The 26,232-nt window shown below is 37.2% G+C and overlaps 2 protein-coding genes across 9 annotated transcripts in view; both read left to right on the top strand.

The window, feature by feature from the left end:
• Positions 1-25,020, top strand: part of dnmt3aa (DNA (cytosine-5-)-methyltransferase 3 alpha a) — a 60,235-nt gene extending 35,215 nt beyond the window's left edge. For 4 of the 8 annotated variants that reach the window (XM_008397291.3, XM_008397296.3, XM_008397292.3 and 1 more), the window contains 18 exons: positions 10,062-10,265; positions 12,758-12,916; positions 13,013-13,120; positions 14,292-14,439; positions 15,391-15,534; positions 15,668-15,712; positions 15,981-16,060; positions 17,233-17,345; positions 18,271-18,454; positions 19,188-19,272; positions 20,128-20,273; positions 20,520-20,610; positions 20,683-20,831; positions 21,307-21,392; positions 21,496-21,568; positions 21,727-21,845; positions 22,315-22,383; positions 23,101-25,020. In XM_008397291.3, the coding sequence (XP_008395513.1) occupies positions 10,062-10,265; positions 12,758-12,916; positions 13,013-13,120; positions 14,292-14,439; positions 15,391-15,534; positions 15,668-15,712; positions 15,981-16,060; positions 17,233-17,345; positions 18,271-18,454; positions 19,188-19,272; positions 20,128-20,273; positions 20,520-20,610; positions 20,683-20,831; positions 21,307-21,392; positions 21,496-21,568; positions 21,727-21,845; positions 22,315-22,383; positions 23,101-23,242 (2,145 nt within the window). In that variant the 3' untranslated portion in view covers positions 23,243-25,020. The other 4 variants (XM_008397293.3, XM_081602185.1, XM_008397297.3 and 1 more) reach the window with 3 other exon arrangements.
• A 401-nt stretch (positions 25,021-25,421) lies between these two features.
• LOC145549840 (DNA (cytosine-5)-methyltransferase 3A-like) overlaps positions 25,422-26,232 on the top strand; it is an 8,956-nt gene continuing 8,145 nt past the window's right edge. The window contains exon 1 of the mRNA XM_081602800.1: positions 25,422-25,562. Within this exon, the coding sequence (XP_081458926.1) occupies positions 25,422-25,562 (141 nt within the window). The remainder of the gene's footprint in view (positions 25,563-26,232) is intronic.

Here is a 26,232-nt window from a genome sequence, read left to right as displayed (position 1 = left end):
GATTAGGTTTCCTCAACAATAGGAAATGATGCAATAATAAAATTATTGTTAATGGGGATGTACTATGTAAAGTACACATTTTGCATGTTTTTATACTTCCATTATGCTCTCTACTGCTTCTAAAAACTGGTCAAGCTGTTAAAGAAACCACCCTGGTGTTTTTTTGGAAATAAGTTCATGTTTTTGGTGTCTGGAAAACGAGCTGTTTGAAATACCTTCAGAACCCCATTAATCCTAGGCCGTTACCTAGCAACTGCAGCTGAGCTCTAGCACATTTGGTCAGCTGGTTTTACCGCTGTAGAATGGCTACTGACAAAGACAAGTGTTTTGTTGTTGACTTACCATTCAGAAACGTTGGTGACTGAATATCTTAGCAGGTAAATAGTTAATTTGTAGCCATTGCCATGGTTCAGTTCAAGGCACTTTTTTCTGGAAGACAACATGGTGGTCAACTCACTGCTGTCGTACCTCCTAGAGAAGTCTTGTCTGTATTTAAAACACACTGAAAGTATTGTACTGATTAGTTTGGGTTTTAGTTTGTAAGGCATGGTTTGGTTAGTGGGAAAAATGGGGATTCTTGTTTGTCTAAAATATTATTATAATACCCTGAGCCAGACTGTGGAAAGGGCTTACAGGGCCAGCAGCCCACGGTCAAAAGTTTTGGGGGGTGCCCCCTCAAAAAATAGTTTTTTGTGTATGCTGTGCATGTTTTACAATCGTTGTACCTTATATTACGGCTTTATGGTATTTCTGTTTTAATATTGTTGATTTTGTATTAATTTAAACCACATGTACATCAATTTGTACCTGCAAATCTGTATGCAGGTTTTGTAATTTGCATGAGTATTTTATTTTATTTTATTTTATTTTTTGCAATAGGGCACCAAAACTAGCTCTACCACAGGGGCACTTATTCTTCTAAATCCAGCCCTGATAATCACAAAAATGTTAAAACATATAGCCAGTATACAATTTTCTTTTACTTTATTACTGAGAACTCTGAGTTTTACCTGGAATATTTTCTTGTTAGCTTAGGGCTTAAACTTAAACTGCAGCTCAGAAAATGGTTGGGCTAAAAGGAAAAGCTTAAGCAAAGCGTCTGGCGGTTAAGTCCCAAAAATGTTACTATGAGTAATCCTTAAGTACTCAAACACATGAATAGAAGCTGAATGAAGGACTGAATACAGAAGGCGCAAAGAAAACAAGGAGAGAATTGATAAAAGAATAAAAGCACGAACATAGAGACACTTAGAAGAAAAACCTGGATGGAAATCATTAGTGAGATGTTAGCTGTTTAGAAATGAAAAAACGTGAAAGATGACATCCAAACGGAAAGAATATGTGTGTACGTTTGACTGAAGAGAGGAAAAAACCAGTGACTAACACAGAGGTTAACGTGTTCCAGATTTCTACCGGCATGTGGTGATTTGCTCAGTCCTGTTGTTCGCACCCCCCATGAATATCTTAAATTTATCTGTAAACCAGTTTCTATTAGACGAAAACTGGCAACATCTGTTCAAAAATTGTGATATATGTACTGTAATAAAAAAAGATCAGGTTTTCTCTTCATCAGACGTTAAATCCGACTTAACTTCTCTTGATTTACCTCAGTGAAGATTATCAAAATTATTTTTTAAGGTTTTTTTTCTTTTACTTTTTTCACACTAAGAAGTTTTCTTTTTAATTTCACAAAAGTGGTGTTTTCATTAAATAAGAAATACAATTAAAATCACACATGAATGAGTTTGTTCACGCAATAAATCATTAAAAAACATGGCGGCGACCAATGTAAACACTAAACATGAGATGTATTCATATTTTAATCATGGCAAAACGTGAAATGATTAATCGTGATGAATCAATTATTTAATTAATCGTCAGCTAATCTAGTAATCGATTGATTGCTAACGAGATACAGACTGAAAAACGTTTCATTGAAAAAAAAGTTGTGTTTTCTTTAAAAAATAGTTTTTCTTATTGTAAATTGAAACGCAGAGTGTGTATTATTCTGGTATTAAGCAAACTGAAATAATTATTTCTTAAAACAGGAAAGGAAAATAGACAGGGGAATGTGTCTTTATTTTAAAAAAAAATCTACTTTCAACTATATCTATGAGTCTTGTAGGTCTTGCCTAAACAGATCCTGCAGCCTTATCAACTCTAAAGCTTACCTAACCTCTGACTTTAGTTTGCACATACTTAAACACACACACAAATACAAACACGAACCTTAATTTGCGTGTGAATGTCATCACTCCGAAAGCCTTCAGGCTACCACGCGCAAAATCTCCCCACCACCTCTCAGTGCATTGTTGTCGTTCACGTTAACATCTGTTGGAGAAAGGAGCGAGTAAGTCACACCGGCCAATCAGGAGAGAGGAAGGAGAGCTTGGGGCGAATGTAGCCGAGGGAACGCGCAGAACAGAAAGAGTAGGAGGTTGGAGTAGGTGAGTCAGAGACAGACGAAGAAAATGACAGACAGGAAACGATCCAGGGAGGAAGGGTTACACTTGGCAAGCTATCATGTCCGACTTGTAAGTGGCTTCTCTTATCTTTTTTGTTTCTTTATGTGGGTGTGTTGCAGATTAAGCACAGAGGTGTCTGGAAGTGACAAAAGCTGGTTTGTCGCAAAGTTCTCTCAGATTTGCTTCAAGAGAGAAAATTGGTGAATTTGTTATTTCTTTCAAGCTTTAAGGTTAAATAATTTTCTAATTTCGCTATTTATACTGCTGAGAGATTTATTCCAATTTTTCTCACCTTTATTAACTTATTATCTGCCAAATATCTTTTTAAAGAGATGTTCTGCTTCATGGTTGTTGCATTTCCTGCATAATTAACAAGAGGAAAAGAGATAAACATTATTTAAAACATATACATTTCTTCAAAAAATAAATACATCTATCTTAAATCTTTGTACTGCATAGATGTAGATGTTGATTAAACAATTAATTTTATTAGTTTGGCTGAGAACAGAGAGTTTCCTGCAGCATGTGGAGCTGCTTGCAGAGTGTGGCCCTGTCGAGCAATAAATTATTATCACAAAAGCATGATTAGGCAAGTTTCTTTAAACCTGTTCCGCAGACTTTTTTTAACCTACTTTCACTGTTTTACTTTTTCAATTTAAAATTAAGAAAGTTTATGTTTCAATGCACTGGAAGTCTTAACATTTTATCATTTCTAATGAATTAAACAGTAGATAAATTATTAAAATTCAGCCCACTGCATACATTTTATGTTTTTTTTTTGGTCCTGTGAAGTAGAAGTTTAATGGAAGTGTAATCAAATCTTTTTACCTATCCAAGTTTAGAAAATGTAATGATACTATAAGTGTGAATGTGTCACCAATAATTCTGTTTTAGACTTGACCTTTAGATGATTTCTTTAAATTCTTCAATGTGGAAATTTAATATTTGTCATAGCAATATAATTAGAATATAATAGAAAGTCACTGAATAATTACGAATAAAAAAATAGTTCATAAATCTTGTTAATTTATTTTCTTTTCATTAAAAACCAGAGTGACTCTGAAAGGGACTTTGCTGATATTTTTATTGAAGGGTTCTTTTGTTGAGCAATGTTGAGTTCATCTGGAGGTCGGGGTCAGTCACGCTTGTAAACGTGATGGACTTTAAGACATGGCTCATTGGTTAGGCCAGGAGGTCAGGGGTCAGAGGTCAAGGGGGCGGCACTAAGAGTGAAAACACTGACCGGTCCAAAGGGTTTGTCAGAGTTCAAAGTTGTAACTCACAACTGTGTAACCAGTTGTGATTCTCATTCTTCAAGCTTTGATTTGCCAGTAGAAGGACTCATTGGTCCTACTGGAAATGCACCATTTGCTCTCTGGACACAAATGTTTGTAGCTTGATTCCCTAAGTCCAGTTCTTGAGAGCTACTTTTCTGCAGACTTTTAGATGCATCTCTTGTCCAACACACCAAATGGCTGATTTCTCTCATCAGCAGGAAGGGATGCATCTAAAACCTGCTCTCTGGAACTGGGCGCTCCTATTTCCTGTGAATAGTCCAGTGAAGCACCCTCACACCATGCCAATAAGATCACAGTATTGTAGTTTGTGCAGCAGAATGAGGTTCCAGATTGTCTGGCTGAATCGCTCAAAAATTGGAGCATCAGTGGTACTTTGTCATCCCAAATCCTAAGAGCATCAGAAGCAAGCTGAAAATATTGATTTATCCACCAGAACGAAAAGAGTCCATTGTCTTTCTGTTCATCTCAGCTGGTGCTTAAGAAACCCTTTGGGTTTTTGTGCAGAATTGATTTATGGCTTTCTATTTGCACAATTCAGGTTGCATTTTGCAGGTGGAAAAATGATTCTATCTATGACTTGTATGCACTTTTTTATGCACAAACTCTGAATGCTTTTGCATTATAATGCACTGCAAATGCTTAAAAAAGCACAACATTACATAAATCTTTATTTTTTAACATCCTATTTTTTTATCCAATGAAGTCAAGTTTATTTGTATAGCACATTTCAGCAACAAGAGGCCCACCTACTGCCACCTGGTGGCCCCCCAGGGGCCCGCGACCCCCACTTTGTAAAACACTACTCTCGGACAAACAAGTGTTTGGATAGATGATGCCGACTCAGAAAATGAAGATGAGCTCACATTTGCCCTTCATCTGTGACTCATCTTTCTGGTGGCTTGTTCAGGCAGCTGATGTTGCTAGGCAACAAACATGTTGTCATCCAATGAGGGCGATTCAGGTTGATTTATTGTAGTAATACAAGTTAATACAACCCAAATACTGACCTGACTGAACAATGATCGAGTTTCTTTCTTAACAAGAACTGCAAATTGTTCTTAGATAAATGGATCATTAAAAACAAAACAAAAAAGTAGTTTTATAAATTTAGATAGACATATTGAAAAGAGCTGTGCCAACATATGGAGATATGCTTGGTGTGGGTGTTTAAATGTGCATGACTGTCCATGTATGTTCCATTTGAACGGACTGATTGGTATTTTATGAGGTCAGAGGTCAACAGAAGCAGGGAGAAATGACCTCCTCACCTCAGAGTCAAACTGAGGCGATCCACGATGCATCCCTGAAACTCTCAAATTTACGATTTATTGCCTTGCTTCCTCTCCAGAGTGACGCTGTAAAGTTTTTGTTTCTTCAGCTTCTTTCACACATTCACGGTTACATTACAACTTCCAGCTCAGCTGGAGTACAAACCGCAGAGTTCTGTTCAGTAGGGAAGAAAAAAACTTTTAAAAACCTATAAAACCTCAGGTGGAGTCATCAAATCTTACATCTGGACCACAGTGGGATTCTTACGGTGTAGTAGCGCATGAAATCATCGAGCTTTCTCGCCATTTCCGTTTATTTAACCGAGCTCAACATTTAGATATGGCAGCATATTGTTTTCATATTACAGCTTTCTAAGATGGACATTTGTAATAAATATACTTAAATTAGTAGTTGCATTTTATATTAATAGTTCTGCTCTGGTGGACATTGATCTGTAAATCATGTTATTGTGAGAATAAAGTTATAATAGTAGTAGAAGATGAATGTCTCTACTAAAAATTTCAATATTTGAGAATAATCTTGTCCATAGATCCATTCTAACCTGTTCATAAAAGGCATCATAAGTCACTTTTAGGCCTGTCACAATAACACACTTTGCTGGATGATAAATAGTACCAAAAGTTATTGCCATACACAATAATATTGTTTTGAGATCATTTTCAAGTACTATAATGGTAATGGTGCAGTAATGCAAGAGCACTTTCTGAAATATTAAGAAAATTTAATTTCTAATGAACATTTAATACTGGAACTGGAAGACATTTTAAATATCCAACATGAATAAACAAAACAACAAATAAAATGAATTATAAAGTCTCTGTAAACAAAGTTGTTCTTCAAAGAAAATGAGCTAGTTGAGACCAAAACGCCAGACTGAAGACTTTTGTTAAGCAGTTTTTGGTAAAAGAGAGAGAGGAAAAAGAATGGCAATGCTAATTAATTTATTGGTTATTTTGATCAATCAATCAATCAAATTTTATTTGTATAGCACATTTCAGCAGCAAGACATTTCAAAGTGCTTTACATAATTAAAATAAAAACAGCATGTGACATTGAATAAACAGTGAGAAGAGAAAGAGATTTAAAAAAAAGATAAAAGCATTAAAACCCGCGCCCCTTTTAGGACTTCAGTTAAACGTTGGGATTCTAACCCTCAGGGACTTTAGTCAAAAACACCGTTTGACAACGACTCCAACCTCTAGGTTTTTAGTTGAACGCCGTCAACTGGGACTCTAAACCCCGTAGAACTTTAGTTAAATATCGTTTAACTGCGACGTTTTCTGTGGGGCTTTACATCATTAAAACGTAAACAGTGAGAAAGGGAAATAAAAAGAAATTAAAAAGTAAAGATAAAAACATTAAAGAGATTTTTAAAAAGAAAAAAAAAAGGTAAAAACATCAAAGACATCAAAACCCGCACTCTAACCCTAATTTAGCCATAAGCAACTCTAAACAGGTGGGTTTTAAGTTGAGATTTAAAGGCACCCAGTGTTTCAGCTGTTTTACGGTTTTCTGGAAGTTTGTTCCAAATCTGTGGTCCATAGAAGCTGAATGCTGCTTCTCCTCGTTTGGTTCTGGTTCTGGGGATACAGAGCAGACCAGAACCAGAAGATCTGAGGAGTCTAGACGGTTGGTACAGTAATAACAGATCTTTAATGTATTGTGGTCCTAAACCGTTCAGTGATTTGTAAACTAACATCAGTATTTTGAAGTCTATTCTTTGAGCTACAGGGAGCCCGTGTAGGGACTTTAAAACTGGTGTTATGTGCTCTATCTTCCTGGTTTTAGTCAAAACAATAATCAATGCGGCTAAAAATAAACTTCTCTAGATTGAGACATAAGTCCTCTAATCCTGGAGAGGTTCTTCGGGTGATAGAAGGCCGACTTTGTGACTGTCTTAATGTGGCTCTGAAGGTTCAGGTCAGAGTCCATCACTACTCCCAGGTTTCGGGCTGATCGCTGGTTTTCAGTTGTAATAACTAAAGCTGTGCATTGATTCGGGTTCGCTCCTCTTTAGGTCCAAAGATAATAACTTCAGTTTTGTTTCTGTTCAGCTGGAGAAAGTTTTGGCACATCCACACATTGATCTGTTCTAAGCATCTATTCAGTGATTGGATGGGTTCAGAGTCACCTGGTGACACCGTGATGTAGAGCTGTGTATCATCCGCATAGTTATGGTAGCTAATCCTATGTCCTGTTATAACCTGAGCCAGTGGGAGAATATGAATATTGAAAAGAAGGGGTCCTAGGACTGAACCTTGGGGTACCCCAAATGTGACCTTTGACCTCTCTGATGAGAAGTTTCTGATTGAAACAAAGAAATCCCTGTTCTTTATGTAAGATTCAAACCAGTGGAGCACTGGACCGGAGAGTCCGACCCAACTCTCCAGTCGATTCAGTAAAATGTCGTGGTCAACAGTGTCGAAAGCTGCACTGAGGTCGAACAGAACCAGCACTGTGGTTCTCCCACAGTCTGTGTTTATATGGATATCATTGAACACTTTGACTAGGCCAGTCTCTGTGCTGTGGTGAGCACGAAAACCACACTGGAAGGAGTCAAAGCTTTTCATTATTGTTAGGAAGTTATTCAATTGTTTAAAAACTGCTTTTTCAATAATTTTGCTGATGAATGGGAGGTTGGAGATCTGCCTGTAATTCTGCAGTAGGGATTTGTCCAGATTGTTCTTTTTTATCAGTGGTTTGATAACTGCTGTTTTCAACGCCTGGGGGAAAACACCTGAGGAGAGCGATGAGTTCACTATTTGGATCAGATCAGTAGCAAAAACAGGCAGGACTTTCTTAAAGAAATGTGTGGGCAGGACATCCAGACAGCAGGAACTGGAGCTTAATTGACTTATAATTTCTTCTAGGGTTTTATAATTAATTAGTTGAAAATGGGTCATTTTTCCTGCATTTGTTTTGTTAGGACACAGCATTGGTACTGTCTTTGGAGTGGATGTGCAGATTAGTCCTCTGATCTTTTGAATTTTCTCTGAAAAGAAACTTAAAAACTTGTTACAGGCGGCATTAGATTAAAGTTCAGGTGGCAACGTCATCGGAGGATTTGTGAGCCTGTCAACAGTGGCAAATAAAGCTCGAGCATTTTTAATGTTTTTGTTTATGACGCAAAGAAAGCCTCTCTTGCATGTTTTAGTGTTGTGTGATAGTTCCGTAGTCTTTCTTTGTAGATGTCATAATAAACGTGCAGTTGAGTTTTACGCCATCTCCGTTCGGCAGAGTTGTCTTGCAGATTGAACTGTTTGTGCATTTCTCCATGGAGATTTCTTCCTACCAGTCACAACCTTCACTTTAATGGGGCAATGTAATCAATGATATCTGACAGTTTGCACTGAAAATCATCTACCAACTTATCTACGTCACTATAGCTTGAGGGTGAGGAAGAAGAGTAGATTTGATTAAATGTTTATGCTGTGTTTTCTGTGAAAGTACGTTTTGTGACAGTAGCTGTTTGTCCAAGTGGGTTAACGGATACAGAACTGTCAAAGATAACAGGCCTAGTCACTTTTAAAGACTTTTAAAAAAAAAGTCAAATTTCTAAAACACTCGATCAGATCACAGGTTAATGTTTCCGTTAGCTCCTTAACCCGACTTTAAAGTGGTGGATTATGCCCTTAAAATGAGAAAACAAAACAGTAATATAATGTTAATGTGGCTTTTTTTTATAGTGTTTGGAGTTTAAATACTAAACTTTAACTTTAACTGATTTGTTTGGACTTTGTATATTTTGAAGTTATTTAGTAGATCCGGGCTTGGAAGTTTCCTTTCATATCTCCTGCGTTTCTGTTTCACAGAAAGCTACACTTTCTCTCCCTCTGCTGTATTATCCAGATTTATCATTTAATCCTATTTACTGACAGACTTCCCTCCCTCCTTCCTCTGCCCGAGATGAACCCGTTGAACTGTATTGCCACCGCGCCCGTTTTCTCTGTGCTCACTTCCTGTTTGGTGGAACAATTAAAGGACTGTTCCTGCAACTCGGGTCTCAAAGGTCTTGATCTGGAGCAGCCATCAGATCAGCTGGAAAAAAGCCACAAAAAGCAAAAAAAAGAGATGTTAGATTAGACAAGCTGGAGTAAAACAGGATGTTATGGTCATGTATCAAGGACAGCACAGTTTGTAGTTAGTTATGGTAGCATGTTTATTTTCTGGAAATAAATACAAACTAATAAATGCTTAAGAGTACCTGTTTATCAAACATTGGTTAAACATTTATATTTAAAATTTTCTGGATAGAAAATATTGCATTATTCATTTCTAAAAATGAAAATATGCTATTATTCTAGTTTTGTATCTCACACCTGTTGATAATGCTCTATAGTTTCAATTCAATCTTCTGGAATTGTTGACTGTTTATACTTTTTTTAGTTGAGGCTTTGGTTTTGGATGTTGTGCAGCTGGAACAACTTTTGCTCTTACTTTTTTTTACTTTCGAGTGCTTGTTATGAGGCAACAAGTATTCTTTTTACAACTTACCTAAACTACGACCCAAAATCTAAAAGTGCACAGAGCAGGACCAAAGAGCGCCTCTTTGTTTTATCATATCCCCTACGCCAACATCTTTTTTCTTCCTAACGATACAACCAGGCAGAGATTTAAGGAGGAGCAGCAAAAACAACGGAGATGGATTAGCAGTGCTTGCCAACTACATGTTATTGTGAATTATCATCTCTGCTTCCGGCAAATTGACGTGTTATAATTCCATGACAAGAGTCTTCAGTCAGAGGCTTCTTCTTCAGATTCATTACTGACTGCTACTGGAGATCTTTCCCACCCAAACTGTCACCATCCACAAAGATTCTTTAATGATACTTGGATGATTTCATTTCTGTTTAGGTTAAATAAAGTATTTCTGAATTATGTTTCTAATGTAAGCACAAAATGTATAAATTCCACTGTAAAGGAAATGCATTCCATATTTATTGTCGTCATCAGAAATGAGTTTTAAATTTGATAATGAAAGAGAAATGTTTCTGCTCTTTTCCCGCAGGCGGAGCAGCGGGCGTACAGAGAGGCGGAGATCAACATGATGGACGACCTATTAGAGACCGGCTTTCAAAAAGAGGAGGAGCCAGCCAGCCCGACCCCGCCCCCTTCACAACAACACACAGATCCGGCCTCTCCAACAGTTGCCGTGACTCCGGATCCCGTTGCTAGGGGAGACCAGGCTATCCCCAGCGAGATTGAATACCAGGTGCATAAAATGACAAAATATTTGAGAATTGAGGAGTATTTGGGCCATACTAAGAAGAATAAATACATAAAATATTTTAATTACAAGAATAAAGTCTTAATAGAGAATAAACTTGTACAAGGTTAAAGTTGAAATATTATTGGAATAAAATCGCAATAATATGAGGATCAAGTCATAATAGTACGAGAATAAAGATGTAATTGCATGACTTTATTTCTGTAATACTGACATTTGTATTATTTTTGGTTTTATTCACATTTTTGTATTGTTTTATTTTCTTAGCATGCCCCTACTACTCCATCCTACAGACTCAATACGAAAAATAAATGTTTATTTTGTAATCAATTAATGATTTGATTAACAGTTTTACTTAATGCAAAATTGTTCCAACTTTTGTAGCTGTGATCAGAAAATGTTTGTTGAACCTGAAAGAATGTGGAGACTCCAACCTGTAGGGGTAAGATTTCTCTAGGAGGTGTAAAGGTCTGGTCAGAGATTTCCTGAGGCAGAGGAGCAGGAAAGGACTTGCAGCTGCATAAAACAGTCTTCTGGTTAAGATGGTACTTTACAACGAGCCTGAGCTAATAGAGGAGAGTAGGAGTTGTTTTTGCCAGATTTCAGTGTGGGTGAAAATCGTGGCGCAGTGTTTTGGTCACGCTTCAGTGTTTTCAGAACTTTTCTGGTCACCATACCAGGTGGGAGGTGGTGACTATGTTGATGAGTAATATGTTCTTTGGCACCTCTGTGGTTGTTTTTTTCTCTTTTTTTGGTTGTTTTTGACTCCATGGCCAAATAGTTAATTAGATTAGTCTTTTCTCATTCATTTATGGGAAAAACTAAACCAACTTTATTGCAATGTGGTGCAGAACTGTGACATGGTTTTTAATTGTCCATTTTTGTTTGTTTACAAACAAACAAAAATCTGAAAAGTGTGGCAAGCATTTGATTCACCTCCTTTATTCAAGTTATATCTGATAGACTGCATGAACAGTTGTGTCATATGCAGGTTGTTTTAAATGTAGAGAAAGCAACATTTCAGTTTTTCACTGCTTCAGGAATTGTGAGAATGACACTGAGTATCTATGATATTTAATTTATAATAAATTTACTTCTACGGACCATATTCAGTATGTTCTAAAAAATATTGTAGGATTTCACTACAGGAGAAATAAGTCCTGCTTCTCCTTTTGTGTGAAACAGAAATTGGTGGAAACATCTTTTCTGCTTATCGTGAACGGTGATGGATGTAGTTTACATTGCCTTTGCATGCTTGGTAGTGTATACCATCAGGATTTATTGCCAGCTGTGGTCCTCTTACGTATCATTGTGTACTTTATTCTAAAATTACCTCGACGTCTTTATGTATACTATGGATCAGTTGTTGGTATGTGTTTATTTGTAACACTTGTCTATCTCGTCTGTTAGCCAGGAAACATGGACGTTACAGTCTTAGATCTATGGACGCTCTGCAGTTTGTTGTCCCTAAAATACAAACTCAACCAGGCAAGAAAGCTTTTCTCACACCTGGAAAAAGTTATAATCCAAGCTTCGACTTTCCAACCCTTTATGTGTTGTTTGTTTCTGTTGTAACTATGCTGCTGCTGCTGTCCTGGCTGGATCTCCCCTGTGAAAGAGATCTCTGATCTCAATGGGACTAAACCGGTTAAATAAATATAAAACAGAACTTTTTTTGCAATCATGCAAAATGCTTTGTGTGATAGAAATCCAATCCCACACTATTTGCGTTTCCATTACAAATGTCCATAAAACCTTTTTGATTTTCTGCTAATGTGGAAAAAAACACCATTTCACTATTGTGGTGTTGCCATTTAAGGAGACCTATTATGCAAAATTAGCTTTTTGCACGTTTTTGTACCTTCATTTGGGTCTTAACTGCTTCTAAAACAGCCTAAGCTCTTAAAAACACCCACCAAGTCATGTTGGAAAATAAGTTAATGATTTTGGTGTCTGGAAAATGACCGTTTAAAAAAATCCCAATTGTTGAGTCACAATAGGTGGCACTGCACCATTAACCAGCTGGTTTTACCACTGTATGCACTCTACAATGGCTACTGGAAAAGACAAGTTTTTTGTTGTTTACTTACCATCCAGAAACCACTTGCTGCATATTTTTGGTTGTGTAGGAGGCTCTACTAATGCTTTTCAGAGATGTACAATTGTATAATTGTGCATCTGTTTGTAGCCATTTTTATGTGCAAGTAAAAAGCTGCCGTTTATTCTGATTTAAAGTTATCTGAGGCCCTAAAACAGCTCATTCAGGAAGTAACCAGACTAAAATTTCATTATTTAAGAATTATTTTGTTCAAAAGTGTTAGAAACATGTTTTGTATAGCCCATAAAGCATAATGGGTCATCTTTAAGAAAGTCACGAATGTATCTAAGATGGAAAAAAACATACCAGTTTCTATAAAAACAAAAATTGTTTTTCATGCTGACTTTGGTGGCACCCTGACTCCTGTGTGACTCCTCAGGACGGGCGAGGTTTTGACATTGGAGCGTTGGTGTTTGGGAAGCTGCGAGGTTTCTCCTGGTGGCCCGGCCGGATCGTGTCCTGGTGGATGAGCGGCCGGAGTCGAGCTGCAGACGGGACTCGCTGGGTCATGTGGTTCGGTGATGGAAAATTCTCCGTTGTGAGTATCTTTCAAAACTAGAATGAAAAGTCAAACTTTTGGTTATAAACAAATAAAAAACCTGATATATTGACCTCTTTCTAACTTGTTCTGCAGGTTTGTGTGGAGAAGCTGATGCCTCTGAGCTCCTTCTCATCGGCTTTCCACCAGCCAACGTACAACAAGCAGTCCATGTACCGGAAGGCCATTTTTGAGGCCCTGCAGGTAGCAAACCCACTGTTCACTCTGTGTTCCCAACATTACGGAGTGTGTGAGTCACAGTTTACCAACCTGTAGCATGTGGGCTTTATTCCTGTTGGCATCTATGGTTACACACAGAAAAAAACTGTGCAGCCTAATATCTTATGCAACATGACCTACCAATTTATGCCAAATGTAGTTATTATTGTTGATCTGTGGAGGTTTGTTCTCCTGCTTTGCCCACATTCAGTGGTAACATCTGAGTCAGGTAATCTATAATTTAGTGGGTGTGTTTTGCAAATGATGCAGAACTTCTTTCATCCTTTTGTACTTTTAGCAAGAGCCATGAGAAGCACAACAGTCTAAGGCTGCACCTAACAATGATTTTGACGATAAATCGATTGTCAAAATAATCCAATTAGTCGTATAGAAAAATTGGCACATTCTGCTAATTTTTCATTTAAGTGTTTTCATACAATATCAGAAGCACATTAAAATGCAAATATACCATTCAATTTCTATTTATTATACTTATATTATAAATAGTTATTTTCTTGACCAAAACACAATAACAAAGCTTTTCTTTGGTCTATGCTTGACCACTTTTAGCAAAGGATGCATCTGCAGCTAACAAAAACTCTGCTAATATCAGAATGTGATTATTTTTTTTATTTTATTATTTTAATAATTGGAAAGCTAAAGGTGATCAATAGAAAACGTGTATATCATGTGTAAACGTGTGTATATATATATATATATATATATATATATGTATGTATGTATGTGTATATATATATATATATATATGTGTATATATATATATATATATATATATATATATATATATATATATATATATATATATATATATATATATATATATATATATATATATATATATATATGTATGTGTGTGTGTGTGTGTGTGTGTGTGTATGTAGTTGTACAGTTTTGGCTTAATTATTGCTCTGAATATGTTCATTCATCAAGTTGCAATTTTTTTTCTTTTTTTTTTTTTTGAGTCTGTAAACTCTAGTTAGCGATTAATCGATTCCTGAACTAGTTAATGGTTATTTCAATAATCGATTAATCCCGATTAATTGGATTAATCAATGCCATTCTTGTTTATGTAATTGCCTATTACTTTGATTCTGCCAGAAATGAACATGAGCTCTGTGTGATTGACTGTGCTCAGGTTGCAAGTGTGCGAGCGGGGAGACCAGTTCCCTCCTGTGATGCGAGCGACGAGGCAGAAGGCGTGGAACTTCAGACCAGACAGATGATTGAGTGGGCCATGACCGGCTTCCTGCCCAACGGGCCACAGTCGCTGGATCCCCCAGAAGGTGACCAGCTGCTGCTCATGACAAGCACATTCAACCTGCGTTGTTCAAGAAGGACGAAGAGTCAATTATTCCCAAGAGATTTTAACCCTTTAACTGGCATGTGATAAATGTAGAAGTTGTTTATTTGAAATATGTCGTGTGAGAACAATCAGCAGTGGTGTTCCTCAGTGCCGTGTTCTCTCCCCTCTCCTCTTTTCTCTCTACACTACAAAAACACAAATTATTACCAAGTATTTTTCTATATTTTCTAGTTTAGTAAACTTTAAAGACAAAGATAATTTTAAAACCACATTTCATCAAGAAACATAAGCTTGTTTTAAGTCAATAATTCTTGAAAATATATTTTTTACAAAAGCACTAGTTCCACTGGCAGATTTTTTTCACTTACACTGAAAAAACACAAAATCTTACCAAGTAATTTTGGTCTAGTTTCCAGTGCAAATATCTTATTACACTTGACAATTTGCAGTAGACAAACTAACTGACAAGTAATTTTTTAGCAAGCTATAGAGGCTTGTTTTACGCCAATAATTCCTTAATATTGATTTTAAAAAAAGATGTTTGTTCCTTTGGCAGATCAATTAGCTTATAACATGGGAAAAATGTCTTGTTTTAAGTTAAATTGTCTGGCAATGAAACTGGAACTTTTTCATCAATATTAATGAATTATTGACTTAAAACAAGTCTATATTAGCTAAAAAGTTACTTGTCAGTTAGTTTGTCTTATTTAAAGTTTACTAAGATATTTCCACTGGAAACTAGACCAAACTTACTTGGTAAGATTTGTGTTTCTGTTTTTCCCATTTTAAGTGAAAAAAATCTGCTAGTGGAACTAGCGCTTTCTATACTAGTTTATGGTATGTTTGATGCTACCTGAACACTGTTAGAAAATGCTTGTAGGAGGTTTAAAATAATAGAAATCCTGGTAAACGTACGTGTTTTCTCCCACAGAGGAGCAAAATCAGTTTAAGGAAGGATACCTAGAGATGATGCCAGAGCCGGAGGCAGCGTATACACCACCACCTGCAAAGAAACCGCGCAAAAACTCAGCAGAGAAAGCAAAAATCAGAGAGGTGATTGACGAAGGGACCAGAGGTAAAGCCTGCAAACACATTTCATCATAAATTCCTCCTTCTAGATATTATATCATAATATTTGTTCCCATCTGTAAAAGTGAAAAAAGAAAGAGGTTGCCGTTTAACTTTTATCTGCATTATGTGTTTTCCAGAGAGACTCATACATGAAATCAAAAAGAAAACCAGGAACATAGAAGGTAAGAACCCTAAAATGAGCTAAATGAGATACATTTGTAGTAAAAATATGTTTTGTTTTCATCCACGTTACTTTGTCACTAAAGGTTTCCAACAGCAGCTTTTACAACCTGATCTGTAAAAGCTGCTGTAATCCTCATCAAGCTGTCGTTGCTGGATAATTATTTCCTCCTTCAATAAATATGTGCCCTTTTTCTTCTTTCTTTATTATGACGATGTTAGTTTTCAGAGTCAACTCAACCGTTGTGTTGGTTTTCTGTGTTTGTCCAGATATCTGCATCTCCTGCGGAAGCCTCAATTTCTCTCTGGAGCATCCTCTCTTCCTGGGAGCAATGTGCCAGGGCTGCAAAGTAAAAACAACAACACTTCTTTCTGACTTACGATGCTATTTTGTAGTTTATTTAACCTCAACTGGGTTCTGACTGAGTCTTGTGAAGTCAGAAAAGTTTGGCTCTGATCTGGAAAAGAGCAGAAAAATGTTTTTATTTAACTTGGGTCATTTTGAGCTACAGGGTTTGATTGATCCTAATCAGGATTTTAATTGGACGTTTTTCTATTTTGGATGCCAAGCAAAGGATTATAGGTATTAAATATCAAAAAATGTTACAGTTTTGCATTTGAAATCTACAATTGCAGTATTTGTTTTGCATTTCTAGGCTTCACGACTTATCCTGCTGTCTGGTTTTTGCAGGTTCTTTGTTAAAATTATGAAATTATTTAAGGTGGTTTAACTTGAAAATGAAAGTCCCGTCTCATACCTTGAAAATGCAATTAAAGTCGACAAGAAAATTCTTTTGGTTCTAACTCAGAAATTAAAGTTCATGAAGTCAATTTAACAACAAGAGGCAAGTTGTCTAAACATTGTTTTTTAAGTTCATTAATCTTGAATTGTGAATTTTTACTTAATGCTGCAATTTAAACCAAATAATTACTTTACAATATGCAAGAAACAAAATCTGCCCTCATCTAGTTAAAGAGCCACATTTCTCTATTATTTCACTCACAATATCAAGTTAAAATAACTTATTTTACTTTAGAATCATTAAAATTTTACATGAACAAAATGTCTGATCTGATAATAAATTTTATTAAATTCAGCTCAAAAACATTTAGTGCGAACAGAACTGCAGATCAACGTAACGCACTTCCATGTCAGGAGACAAAAACATGCCGCTAAGCATTCTGGGAATTAATTCCCACTCCTGTCTTTTTCTTCTTTCACTTTTTTTAGTGCTTGACAAAATTAATAAAAAAGTTAACACAACTTACTGCTGTAAGTTTATCTTACACAAACTCACATTTAGGTTCAAAATCTAAAACTGGCTAAATTTATTTGACTTAAAGAGTAGAAGATAGAAATCACAACTCAAATGTTTTACAGTGTACTTCTAAATGTCTGAAATATTGCAATTTCCTCGTCAAAGTTAATTAGATCGACAAATAGTGATCAGTTTTATCTAATGGCTGCTGTTGGAAATGGAAACAGTTGCTCTCCTGTCCTGATTCTGTCTTTCCTGCACAGAACTCGTTCCTCGAATGCGCCTACCAGTACGACGACGACGGCTACCAGTCCTACTGCACCATCTGCTGTGGAGGGAGGGAAGTGCTCATGTGTGGAAACAACAACTGCTGCAGGTCAGCAACAGAGCAGCTCTGCGCCGACATGCAGCAGCTGCTGCTTGTGGCCAGGACATGGTTTTAGATTTCACTTTTACAGACAGAGTTTGTGCATGAATGTCAGGATCTGATTTGTGGCTGCCTTTATGTGGAACTGGGTCAGCCCGCTCATGAGGAACAGATTTATTTACATGAATGTAGCGTACGCAGTTGATTTTAACATGTTTGTGCTGAACTTTCACAGCAGAAATCAGAAGTAACAATAATAAATCTGAACTCACTGATCTGTAGTGCATGGTAAACTACTCTGTAAAACGTTTGAAGGTGAAAATGAAAGTTAACCTGCTGCCTTTAAAATACAAAAAGTCAATTATGTTTTACTTTTATGCTGTTTTTAACAACAAGACCAATTTATCTAATCTTGAATTCTGAGATGTTATGACTTAATTCTTTAATTTAAGCCAAATAATTATTTCACATTATGCAATGATTCCCGTGTAGTTGAACCAGGATACATTTCTGTATTATTTTCACTCATATTATCAAGTTAAAATAACTAAAGGTACTTATTTTAAGTTAGAAGAATTTAAATTCTTGATTTATCTTGGAGGAACAAAATGTCTGATTATGCATTTTACTAAACATCACACTGAATTCTGCTCAGAAATACTTATTTTGAACACAGTTTCTATACTGTTTGAAGATATTGTTGTCAACTGCTGTGAACTGACAGCTAAAAAAAAGTTAAATAAAAAATTATTCATAAATGAATGAATTTATGAATTACTTGCTCTCATGCTGCAACATAAGATTCAGAGACATGCCGCTAAGCAATCTGGGAAATAACTCCAACTAGAGTTGAATCTAATGGTTATTTTAGTAATCGATTAATCTATTGATTATTCTGACGATTAATTGTGTGTGTGTGTGTGTGTGTGTGTAGGTGTTTCTGTGTGGAATGTGTAGATCTTCTGGTTGGCGCCGGCTCAGCGGCAGCAGCAATCAAAGAGGACCCCTGGAACTGCTACATGTGCGGACCCAAGAGTACCTACGGGTTGCTACGGCGCCGGGACGACTGGCCCATCAGGCTACAGCACTTCTTCGCCAACAATCATGAGCAGGAGTTTGTAAGTCTTGCTCCTCGTCAATTTAAAGCGCATCAATTATTAACGGTTCCTGTGAAAATCTCTGGATATAATCTGAGATTATGCCAGTTGCAGCAGATGGTAGAGCTGCGACACAGTCACTGATTGGTAGTCAAACAGGAAGCATTCCAGGGCTACAACTAATGATTATTTTAATATTATTTTAGATTGACTTAATAAGCAATTATATCAACTATTCTATCAATTGACGATTAATCGGGGGACATTTTTACATTTTGCAGATTTTTCATTTAACCACTTGATCTTACTTTATACTATAGTATGAATACATTATGAATGCAAATGACCAAATAATTTTTAAATAAGAAAATAAACATTTTGTTGACTAAAATGCAGCACCCATTTAGAGAATTTGAGAGTTTTGGCTAAAACATTTACAGACAAAGGTGTTTTTTCTTAAATGTAAATATACGTATATATATTCTGTAGTTTAATTTCCTTTTGTAACACTCTATGTAAACAATTAATTGATTGCTTAATTAGTTGACAATTATTTAAATGAATCTATTAATCGTTTCAGCCCTAAAGAATTCAGTATTCATCTCTCAAAGCTCATAAAATCAGTTTTATATTTACCACCAAACAGAGCATTTTTAAAAGGTTTAATATTGCTAAACTAGAAATTAAATTAATTTGTTCCTACACTTTTATTTGACTGTCTAATTCTCTCTTCTTCCTGCTACCTGTCTTACAGGAACCTGCCAAATTGTACCCTCCAGTTGCAGCAGAGAAGAGGAAACCAATCAGAGTCCTCTCCCTGTTTGACGGCATTGCCACAGGTTTGCATTTATAAAGCTGCAAAAACCCTAATAGTTTCTGGACTATAAGTTGCTCTGAAGTATAAGGGTGCGTTCACACCAGTCATGTTTTGTCCACTTTAACTAAAATCTAGTTTGTTTGTCTAGAAACTCTGGTTAGTTGGGGAGTTGTGAATGCATAATCGACCAAAAAAGCTAACTTTGTCCTCCTAAAAACCTTGGTCTCTGTTCGATTAAAGTGAACTCTGGTGCAGTTTGAATGCATATGTGAATGCCAAGCGGACCAGGACCGCTCCAAAAGCAGGAAGGGGGCTACAATGCAGGGAATTCTGGGTAAATACAACCAAAACAGATGCAAGAGTCTAACTCTAGCAAGAGAAATAGCTTGTGGTCTTTTACCAACAATCAAAGAGAAATACTACAGATGGTAAAATCTGACGTTACTCCATTTTTGTTTACATCTTGTGAAGAAGGAAGTTGTGAAGAAGACACATGTTTTTGTGTTGTTTCTTTCTGTGGTTTGTGGTGCAGCGCCACCACAGGCAAGGAGGGGAACAGTTTTTTTAATTAATTTGATTGGTTTGACTCAGTGCAGTGTGGACGAGAACAGCAGCAACTGATAATGTAACAAATGTAGCAATTTTGGTTCCCAGTCAAACCAGTGTACCAGACTAGCAGGTGTGAAAACACTCAGTCAGAAAAAGCATCATGAAGAGGAAAAAGAACATACAAGTCGGTCCGGAGAATCAGTTGCAGGACCAAACGAACTGCGACTCATAGTCTGGAAAATACAGTAGTTTTGGACGGATGCTGGTAGTTTTCTGTAGTTGTGTCAAAGCATTTCATCTGTTTTCTGCTCTTCTGTGCTCTGCCCAGGCCTGCTGGTGCTGAAAGATTTAGGCATCCAGGTGGACAAGTACGTCGCATCGGAAGTGTGTGAAGACTCCATCACTGTCGGCATGGTTCGGCACCAGGGGCGCATCATGTACGTTGGGGATGTTCGCAATGTGACCCACAAGCATGTAAGTGGAGGATTTTCACCTTTGATTCAGGGCTGAAACGATTAATCAGATTAATCATGATGAATCGATTATTGAAAGGAACCGATTAATCATTAACTGAAGGATACAGCCTCTTTTTTTTTTACAGATTAATCGATTAATTGCCATGATAGATTAATCAATAAATAAAATAGTTGTTTCAGTTGTCAGTTGTTGATGAATCCATGTTAAGGCAGAAGTAGTCATCGGTCTGTTTTACTTTGTCAGATTGAAGAGTGGGGACCGTTTGACCTCGTAATCGGAGGAAGTCCTTGTAACGACCTCTCCATAGTCAATCCTGCGAGGAAAGGCCTTTTTGGTAGGTTGAACCGCGTTTTAGTTTGTCTTGAGAAATTAAGCATTAATTTAATCCCTTAATCCTCTGCTGCAGAGGGCACCGGGCGGCTGTTTTTCGAGTTTTACCGTCTGCTCCACGAGGCGCGGCCCAAACCAGGCGACGAGCGGCCGTTCTTCTGGCTCTTCGAGAACGTGGTCGCCATGGGAGTCAGCGACAAACGCGACATCTCACGCTTTTTAGAGGTATAGCATCCTCCTCTAGGTGTCCTTCATTCCTTCCTTCTTTTCCTTTTTTACTTAATTTCCGGGTTTCCTTCTTTCCTTTCATAACGTTTTTCTTCATTCTTTCCTTCATCTCGGTTTCCTTGATTCTTTCATTTTTTTTCCTTCCTTCCTTCCTTCTTTACTTTTCTTTCTTTCTTCTTTCCTTTCCTCTTTAATTATTTCCTTTCCTTCCTTCCTTCTTTTCTTTCCTTCCTTCCTTGCTTTCTTCTTCCCCTCCTTACTTTTTTCTTTCCTTCCTTCCATCGTTTTTTCGACTGAATTTAATTTTTAGTGTTTTAATCTTATTTTTTGTCCATTTCCTGTTGTTCTGATCAGACCGATTTTAACTTCGTCAGACAAAAACATTTTTACCAAATAAAATTAAGAAGTGATCAGTTTGTCCTGCTGGCCGCCGCGTTTCCTGACATCACGAACACTTCCTGTTTCCTCTCAGTGCAACCCGGTGATGATTGATGCCAAGGAAGTCTCTGCTGCCCACCGCGCTCGCTATTTCTGGGGAAACCTGCCCGGCATGTCCAGGTGAAACAGCTCAACTCTTATTTTTACTTTTATTTATTGGTTATTCATTTAGTAGTCTCTTAATTTAAATTACACTTTTCTTTCTCCGTCTTTTCGAATAAAGCCGACCTCTGACGCCGATGGCAAACGACAAACTGGACCTTCAAGAGTGCCTGGAGCACGGCCGCACAGCTAAGGTTTGTGCTTTTTACTCATCCTTAGCATTTTTTGCAACTTGTATATACTGTAGTGTAACGTAGATAGACAGTCTGTAAATAATCCTATTAATGTGATTAAAAAGGACTCATATGTGTTTGTCTGTTTGTTTCTGTTTGGTTCCGGATGCAAATTCCAGTTTGAGAAGTTGCGTACGATAACGACACGCTCCAACTCAGTGAAGCAGGGGAAAGACGAGCATTTCCCCGTCTTCATGGACAACAAGGAGGACATCCTGTGGTGCACAGAAATGGAAAGGTATGTTGGTGTTTACAACCACAAACCTCACAAGATAAACATTAAACTTTTTAAGTTTTCTGTGTATAGAAAACCATCGAGTCATTTACTTACACAAGCATGTAGCGACAGTGGAGAGGAATTTCATCACAGCTAAAACAGAACGCAGAGAAACAGAACAGCTGAAATAACAGCAAATCGGAGAGCAGTAGAAGAAGGAAGTGAGGGAAAGAAGTGGTAAATTTGTCCTCCAGAACGACAGAAATACTTCTGGACAAGAGAGGAGGAGAGAACGATTCTTTCAATATTAAACCCATAATTGAATTATGAAACGGATAAATTGTAGCACTTGTGATGTGTCTGATCAGAGTCAGTAATCGTTCCCCACAAAGGAGATCAAATTTAACATTAAAATGTCATGCTGTTTTTATTCCTGTGGTTTTCCTGCTGCATTTTTAAACCCACTTAACACAAAGTTCATGTCGTTCAGCGATGAGGATGGAGAGAAAGCAGAGAAGAAGAAAGAGAAAGAATCAGGACAGACAGGGGAAGGCAACAGGTTGGTCTAATGAAAGGTGGAAGTGCAGGAAAAGCCACTTAACCCCAAACTATTCACTCTAAATATCATTTGTTTAAAGCTATTAAATTGATGTGACTTCATGTGCAAAGGGACGAAATGTAACAGTTTAGTGTTTGCATTCTTCCATCTTGTTCTCATAGTTTCACGTTTCCAAAGTGTATTTAGCACTCAGTCCTGCTGCTGTTATATTATTATTACACTGATTTTCAAGTTTATTAAGAACCACTGTGATGGAGCTGTAGTTTATTTATTTATTACAAACATTTTAACTTTCACAATTCAAACACCAACATATGTATTTAGATACATATTTGTTTAAATAAGAGGTAGGAAGTAGTAAAAACTTTTAGTAAAGACTTTATGTCTTATTTTACACATTATTCTTTATTTAAAGAATTTTTTTTATCTAAAATAAAACAAACACAAAAAAACCCATTGATGCCTTAACTAATAAATAGTATGTTGTGACAAAATCTGAGATTTTATCTTTAAGCCATGTCTCCCAGTGTTAGTTGCAATAAAGAAAAACAAAACTGAATTTGTCTAACCCAGAAATTTTACTCAAGTAAGAGTAAAACATAGTAAAAATACTCCTAAAAGTAAATAAATGTAACCCAACTCTGAAAACAAGCAGTTAAGAGTTTTGTTTCAGTTTGTCTCATGCGTTAAACCTTTAAACCGGCCTGACTGTTTCAGGGTGTTCGGTTTTCCCGTCCACTACACCGACGTGTCCAACATGAGTCGTCTGGCGAGGCAAAGGCTGCTGGGTCGTTCCTGGAGCGTCCCCGTCATCCGGCACCTCTTCGCCCCGCTCAAGGAGTACTTCGCCTGCAATTAATTACAAACCGACTCTCTCTCTCTGACACACACAAAGAGACACACATGCTGGTAACTACAAACAGAATACAGTTAGTACATGAAGGTTGGCTGATGCAGAATGACAGACTGGACAAACACACATAAACACTCACAAGTAACGTCAAAGGACTGCTCCCCCAGATCCTGTGTAGACCACTGGCTGACCTTAGTTCCCTGGTGCTACCCTGCTGATTTATACACACCAACACACAGCTGCAGGGTTTCTGTACTGTAACTCATATACATATACTTCCTGTCCAATCTTGAAACTGATGTCTTCTGGCTTTACTGCGCCGCAATAGCTGGGGTTAACCTCCAGGGGGCGCAAAAGTAACAAAGATGCCCCGGCTTTCTGTTTTTAATCTCTCTTAATGCATAAACACACCAATGACTCCTTCTGCCGTAATATTCAACTGTATTAACGCTTAGTAACAGTGGAATGAACACAAATATATTTAAAAAAAAACACACATAACAGTTAATCCTCGTGGTGCTAGTCTGGTGGTGACGGAGTCCAAACGGTGCCACTTAAACTCAACACTTCTACAGTTTTTGGTGCTCTTGGAGGCTCAACAGTCTCTGTTTTTTAGTTGTTGTTGTTGTTGTTGTTTTAGTCGCTGAATTGTTTTTATTTCCCTGAGTTAAACTAAACATGTTCGTTTAGCAAAAAAAAAAAAAAGGTGTGAAAAAAAGGTGTGAACTGTAAACATCGGGACCATATGTAGTGACTTTGTGTATGAAAAAAGTGGGAATAAAATTTCTTTGAGGCAGAGCTTCTCTGATTCTACTAAAAATCTCCTTGGGCTAATTTATACCAGAAAATTTTGTTTTAAAACACATAAACATTTTCCTAAAATTCAAACCATTAGGTGGAAGATAAACTGTTTGTTGATACATGCACTCAGAAAACTAAACTTGATCTTTTTCATGTTTTTGTATTGCTCATAAAATAAGTAGATACTGTGGGACAAACTGCTCTGATTACTTGATTAATTGCCTATGATGCAGTCAGGGCCAGGGTGAAGAATAAATTAAATAAAATATTGAGAATAAAGTCATAAACTCACGAGAATAAAGTTGTAATAAGCGAACTGACAAAAATGTAATCTTGTAAGCATCTCGCAAAATTACACTTTGGTATTTGTTTTGCAAGTGAGATACTTATACAACGTTACTCTGGTAATTTTATGACTTTATTCTGGTAATCTTATCATTTTATTCTCGTAATATTCTGACTTTATTCTTATTTTTCTACGACTTTATTCTGGTAATTTTATTTTATTTTTGTCTTAGCCTGGCCCTGTACCAGCGTCATTAAATGAGGTTTAAAGTCGTCAATTTCTACTTTCAGAACAGCTCTGCCTCCAAGAGATTTTAAACTGAAACAGTAAAGGACTTTGTAGGATTCAGTATTGTTACTGCAGCAGCGTTTAGATTACCCTCCTGTTATGGTGCAGCTTCTCTCGTGCCTCAACTCCAGTCGTTGCTCATTTTTCTTTCTGTCTGGTGAAAAAGTCATCGAGTTATCCAGGAGTTGTGCTCACAGAGATCCACTTTGTGCTTTAGTTATGACACAGCAGCATCCACGGAAATCAGAGCCTGACTTTTACTCTATACACTATGCTGGTTTTCTACTTCCTGTGACTGAAACAGATAACCCTGTGTAAGTAAAACACCTCTGTTGGGTGTTTATTCTTCCTTATATTCGAAACACAATGGAATAATCTCAGTTTCTTTCCGTTTTAACTCTAAGATTAACAGATCCGTGAATTGATGGGTGGATTATTTACACAGGGGTGTCTCCGGAGAAAACCTTTCAGTCTGGTGCTTGTGGTCGGCAGTCGACCCTCTTTTCCAGGAAGCCTTCCAGTCCGCTGAACCTTTCTCAGATACCAGCTAACAACTGAACTCATGCAGTCTTTTCGCGGACGCACACGTACACAAACTACATGCACAGCCTCTCAAGTCAACCAGCAGGCTCGACGTCTTTTCCATCGTGTTTACTCTCCGTTTATACAACCAACCTTCAGGTGCTTTTTAAACTCTTTAAGCTCTTTTTTACAGTGCGCTCTCTTTCTGCAGGTCAAAAACAACACACAATCATCTGCTGGACACTCAGTGGCCGGCTTTTCTGCTTCTTGTAAACAAAAAACAAACTCATGCATACTGTGCTCTTTGCTGGTCGCCTGTGTTACGGTCAGGCTTCCCAGGCGCTGCAGGGTGATTCCCCGCATCGCTCGGTGCTCCCAACCCCTTGCCCTCCCATCGCCACTACCCCCCCCCCCAGGTGCTGCATGTCAGTCAGTCAGTGTAATCTCTGATTCCATGTTAGATTAGGGAGTATAATTATTATAATAATAATAATATGATAATGATAATAATTACAATAATAATCTGTTATTGTGTGTGTGTACTGTTCCAGGTTGGTGCTCAGTTCAGTTCAGTCTCGGCCTACAGATATAGGGGAGAGAGAGGCTAGAGAAAGCATATTTACAGTTAGTATAGTGACTTGTGCTATTGTACTCGAGAATGCCAGGACAAATAGTGGGAAAGATGAGCTGTGCAAAGGTCTCAGACCAGAAATGAGTTGAAACAAGCAAAAGAAATGAAATCAGAAGTCAGATCCATCCACGTGAACCAAGTGCTTTCCTGTCTCATGAAAAGTCTAAGGGTGTTTTCTCACCTGAAAGTCCGATAGACTCTGTTCGATTGGGGACCAAAATTGCAACTTTTGTTACATTTTTAGTTGATGCAGTTCGCTTTCACTAATTAAAAAAATCTGTTCCCCTCCTTGCCTTTGGTGGCGCTACACCAAGAACAACTGAAGGAAACGGCACAAAAATACCTCTGAAGAAGACACTGAGAGCAGCTTCCTTTTCGTAAAATGCAAACTAAAATGGAGTAGCGTATAAGACCACAACATTTTTTCCAGTTAGTGCTGGACAAATGTTTCTTTTGGTTGTATTTACC

This window comes from Poecilia reticulata, chromosome 21 (genome assembly GCF_904066995.2).
Source record: "Poecilia reticulata chromosome 21, P_reticulata-male-v2, whole genome shotgun sequence".
In the NCBI taxonomy this organism is placed as follows: Eukaryota; Metazoa; Chordata; class Actinopteri; order Cyprinodontiformes; family Poeciliidae; genus Poecilia; species Poecilia reticulata.
The sequence above is the reverse complement of the archived record's forward strand: the minus strand, read 5'-3'. Positions and strand labels throughout refer to the sequence as shown.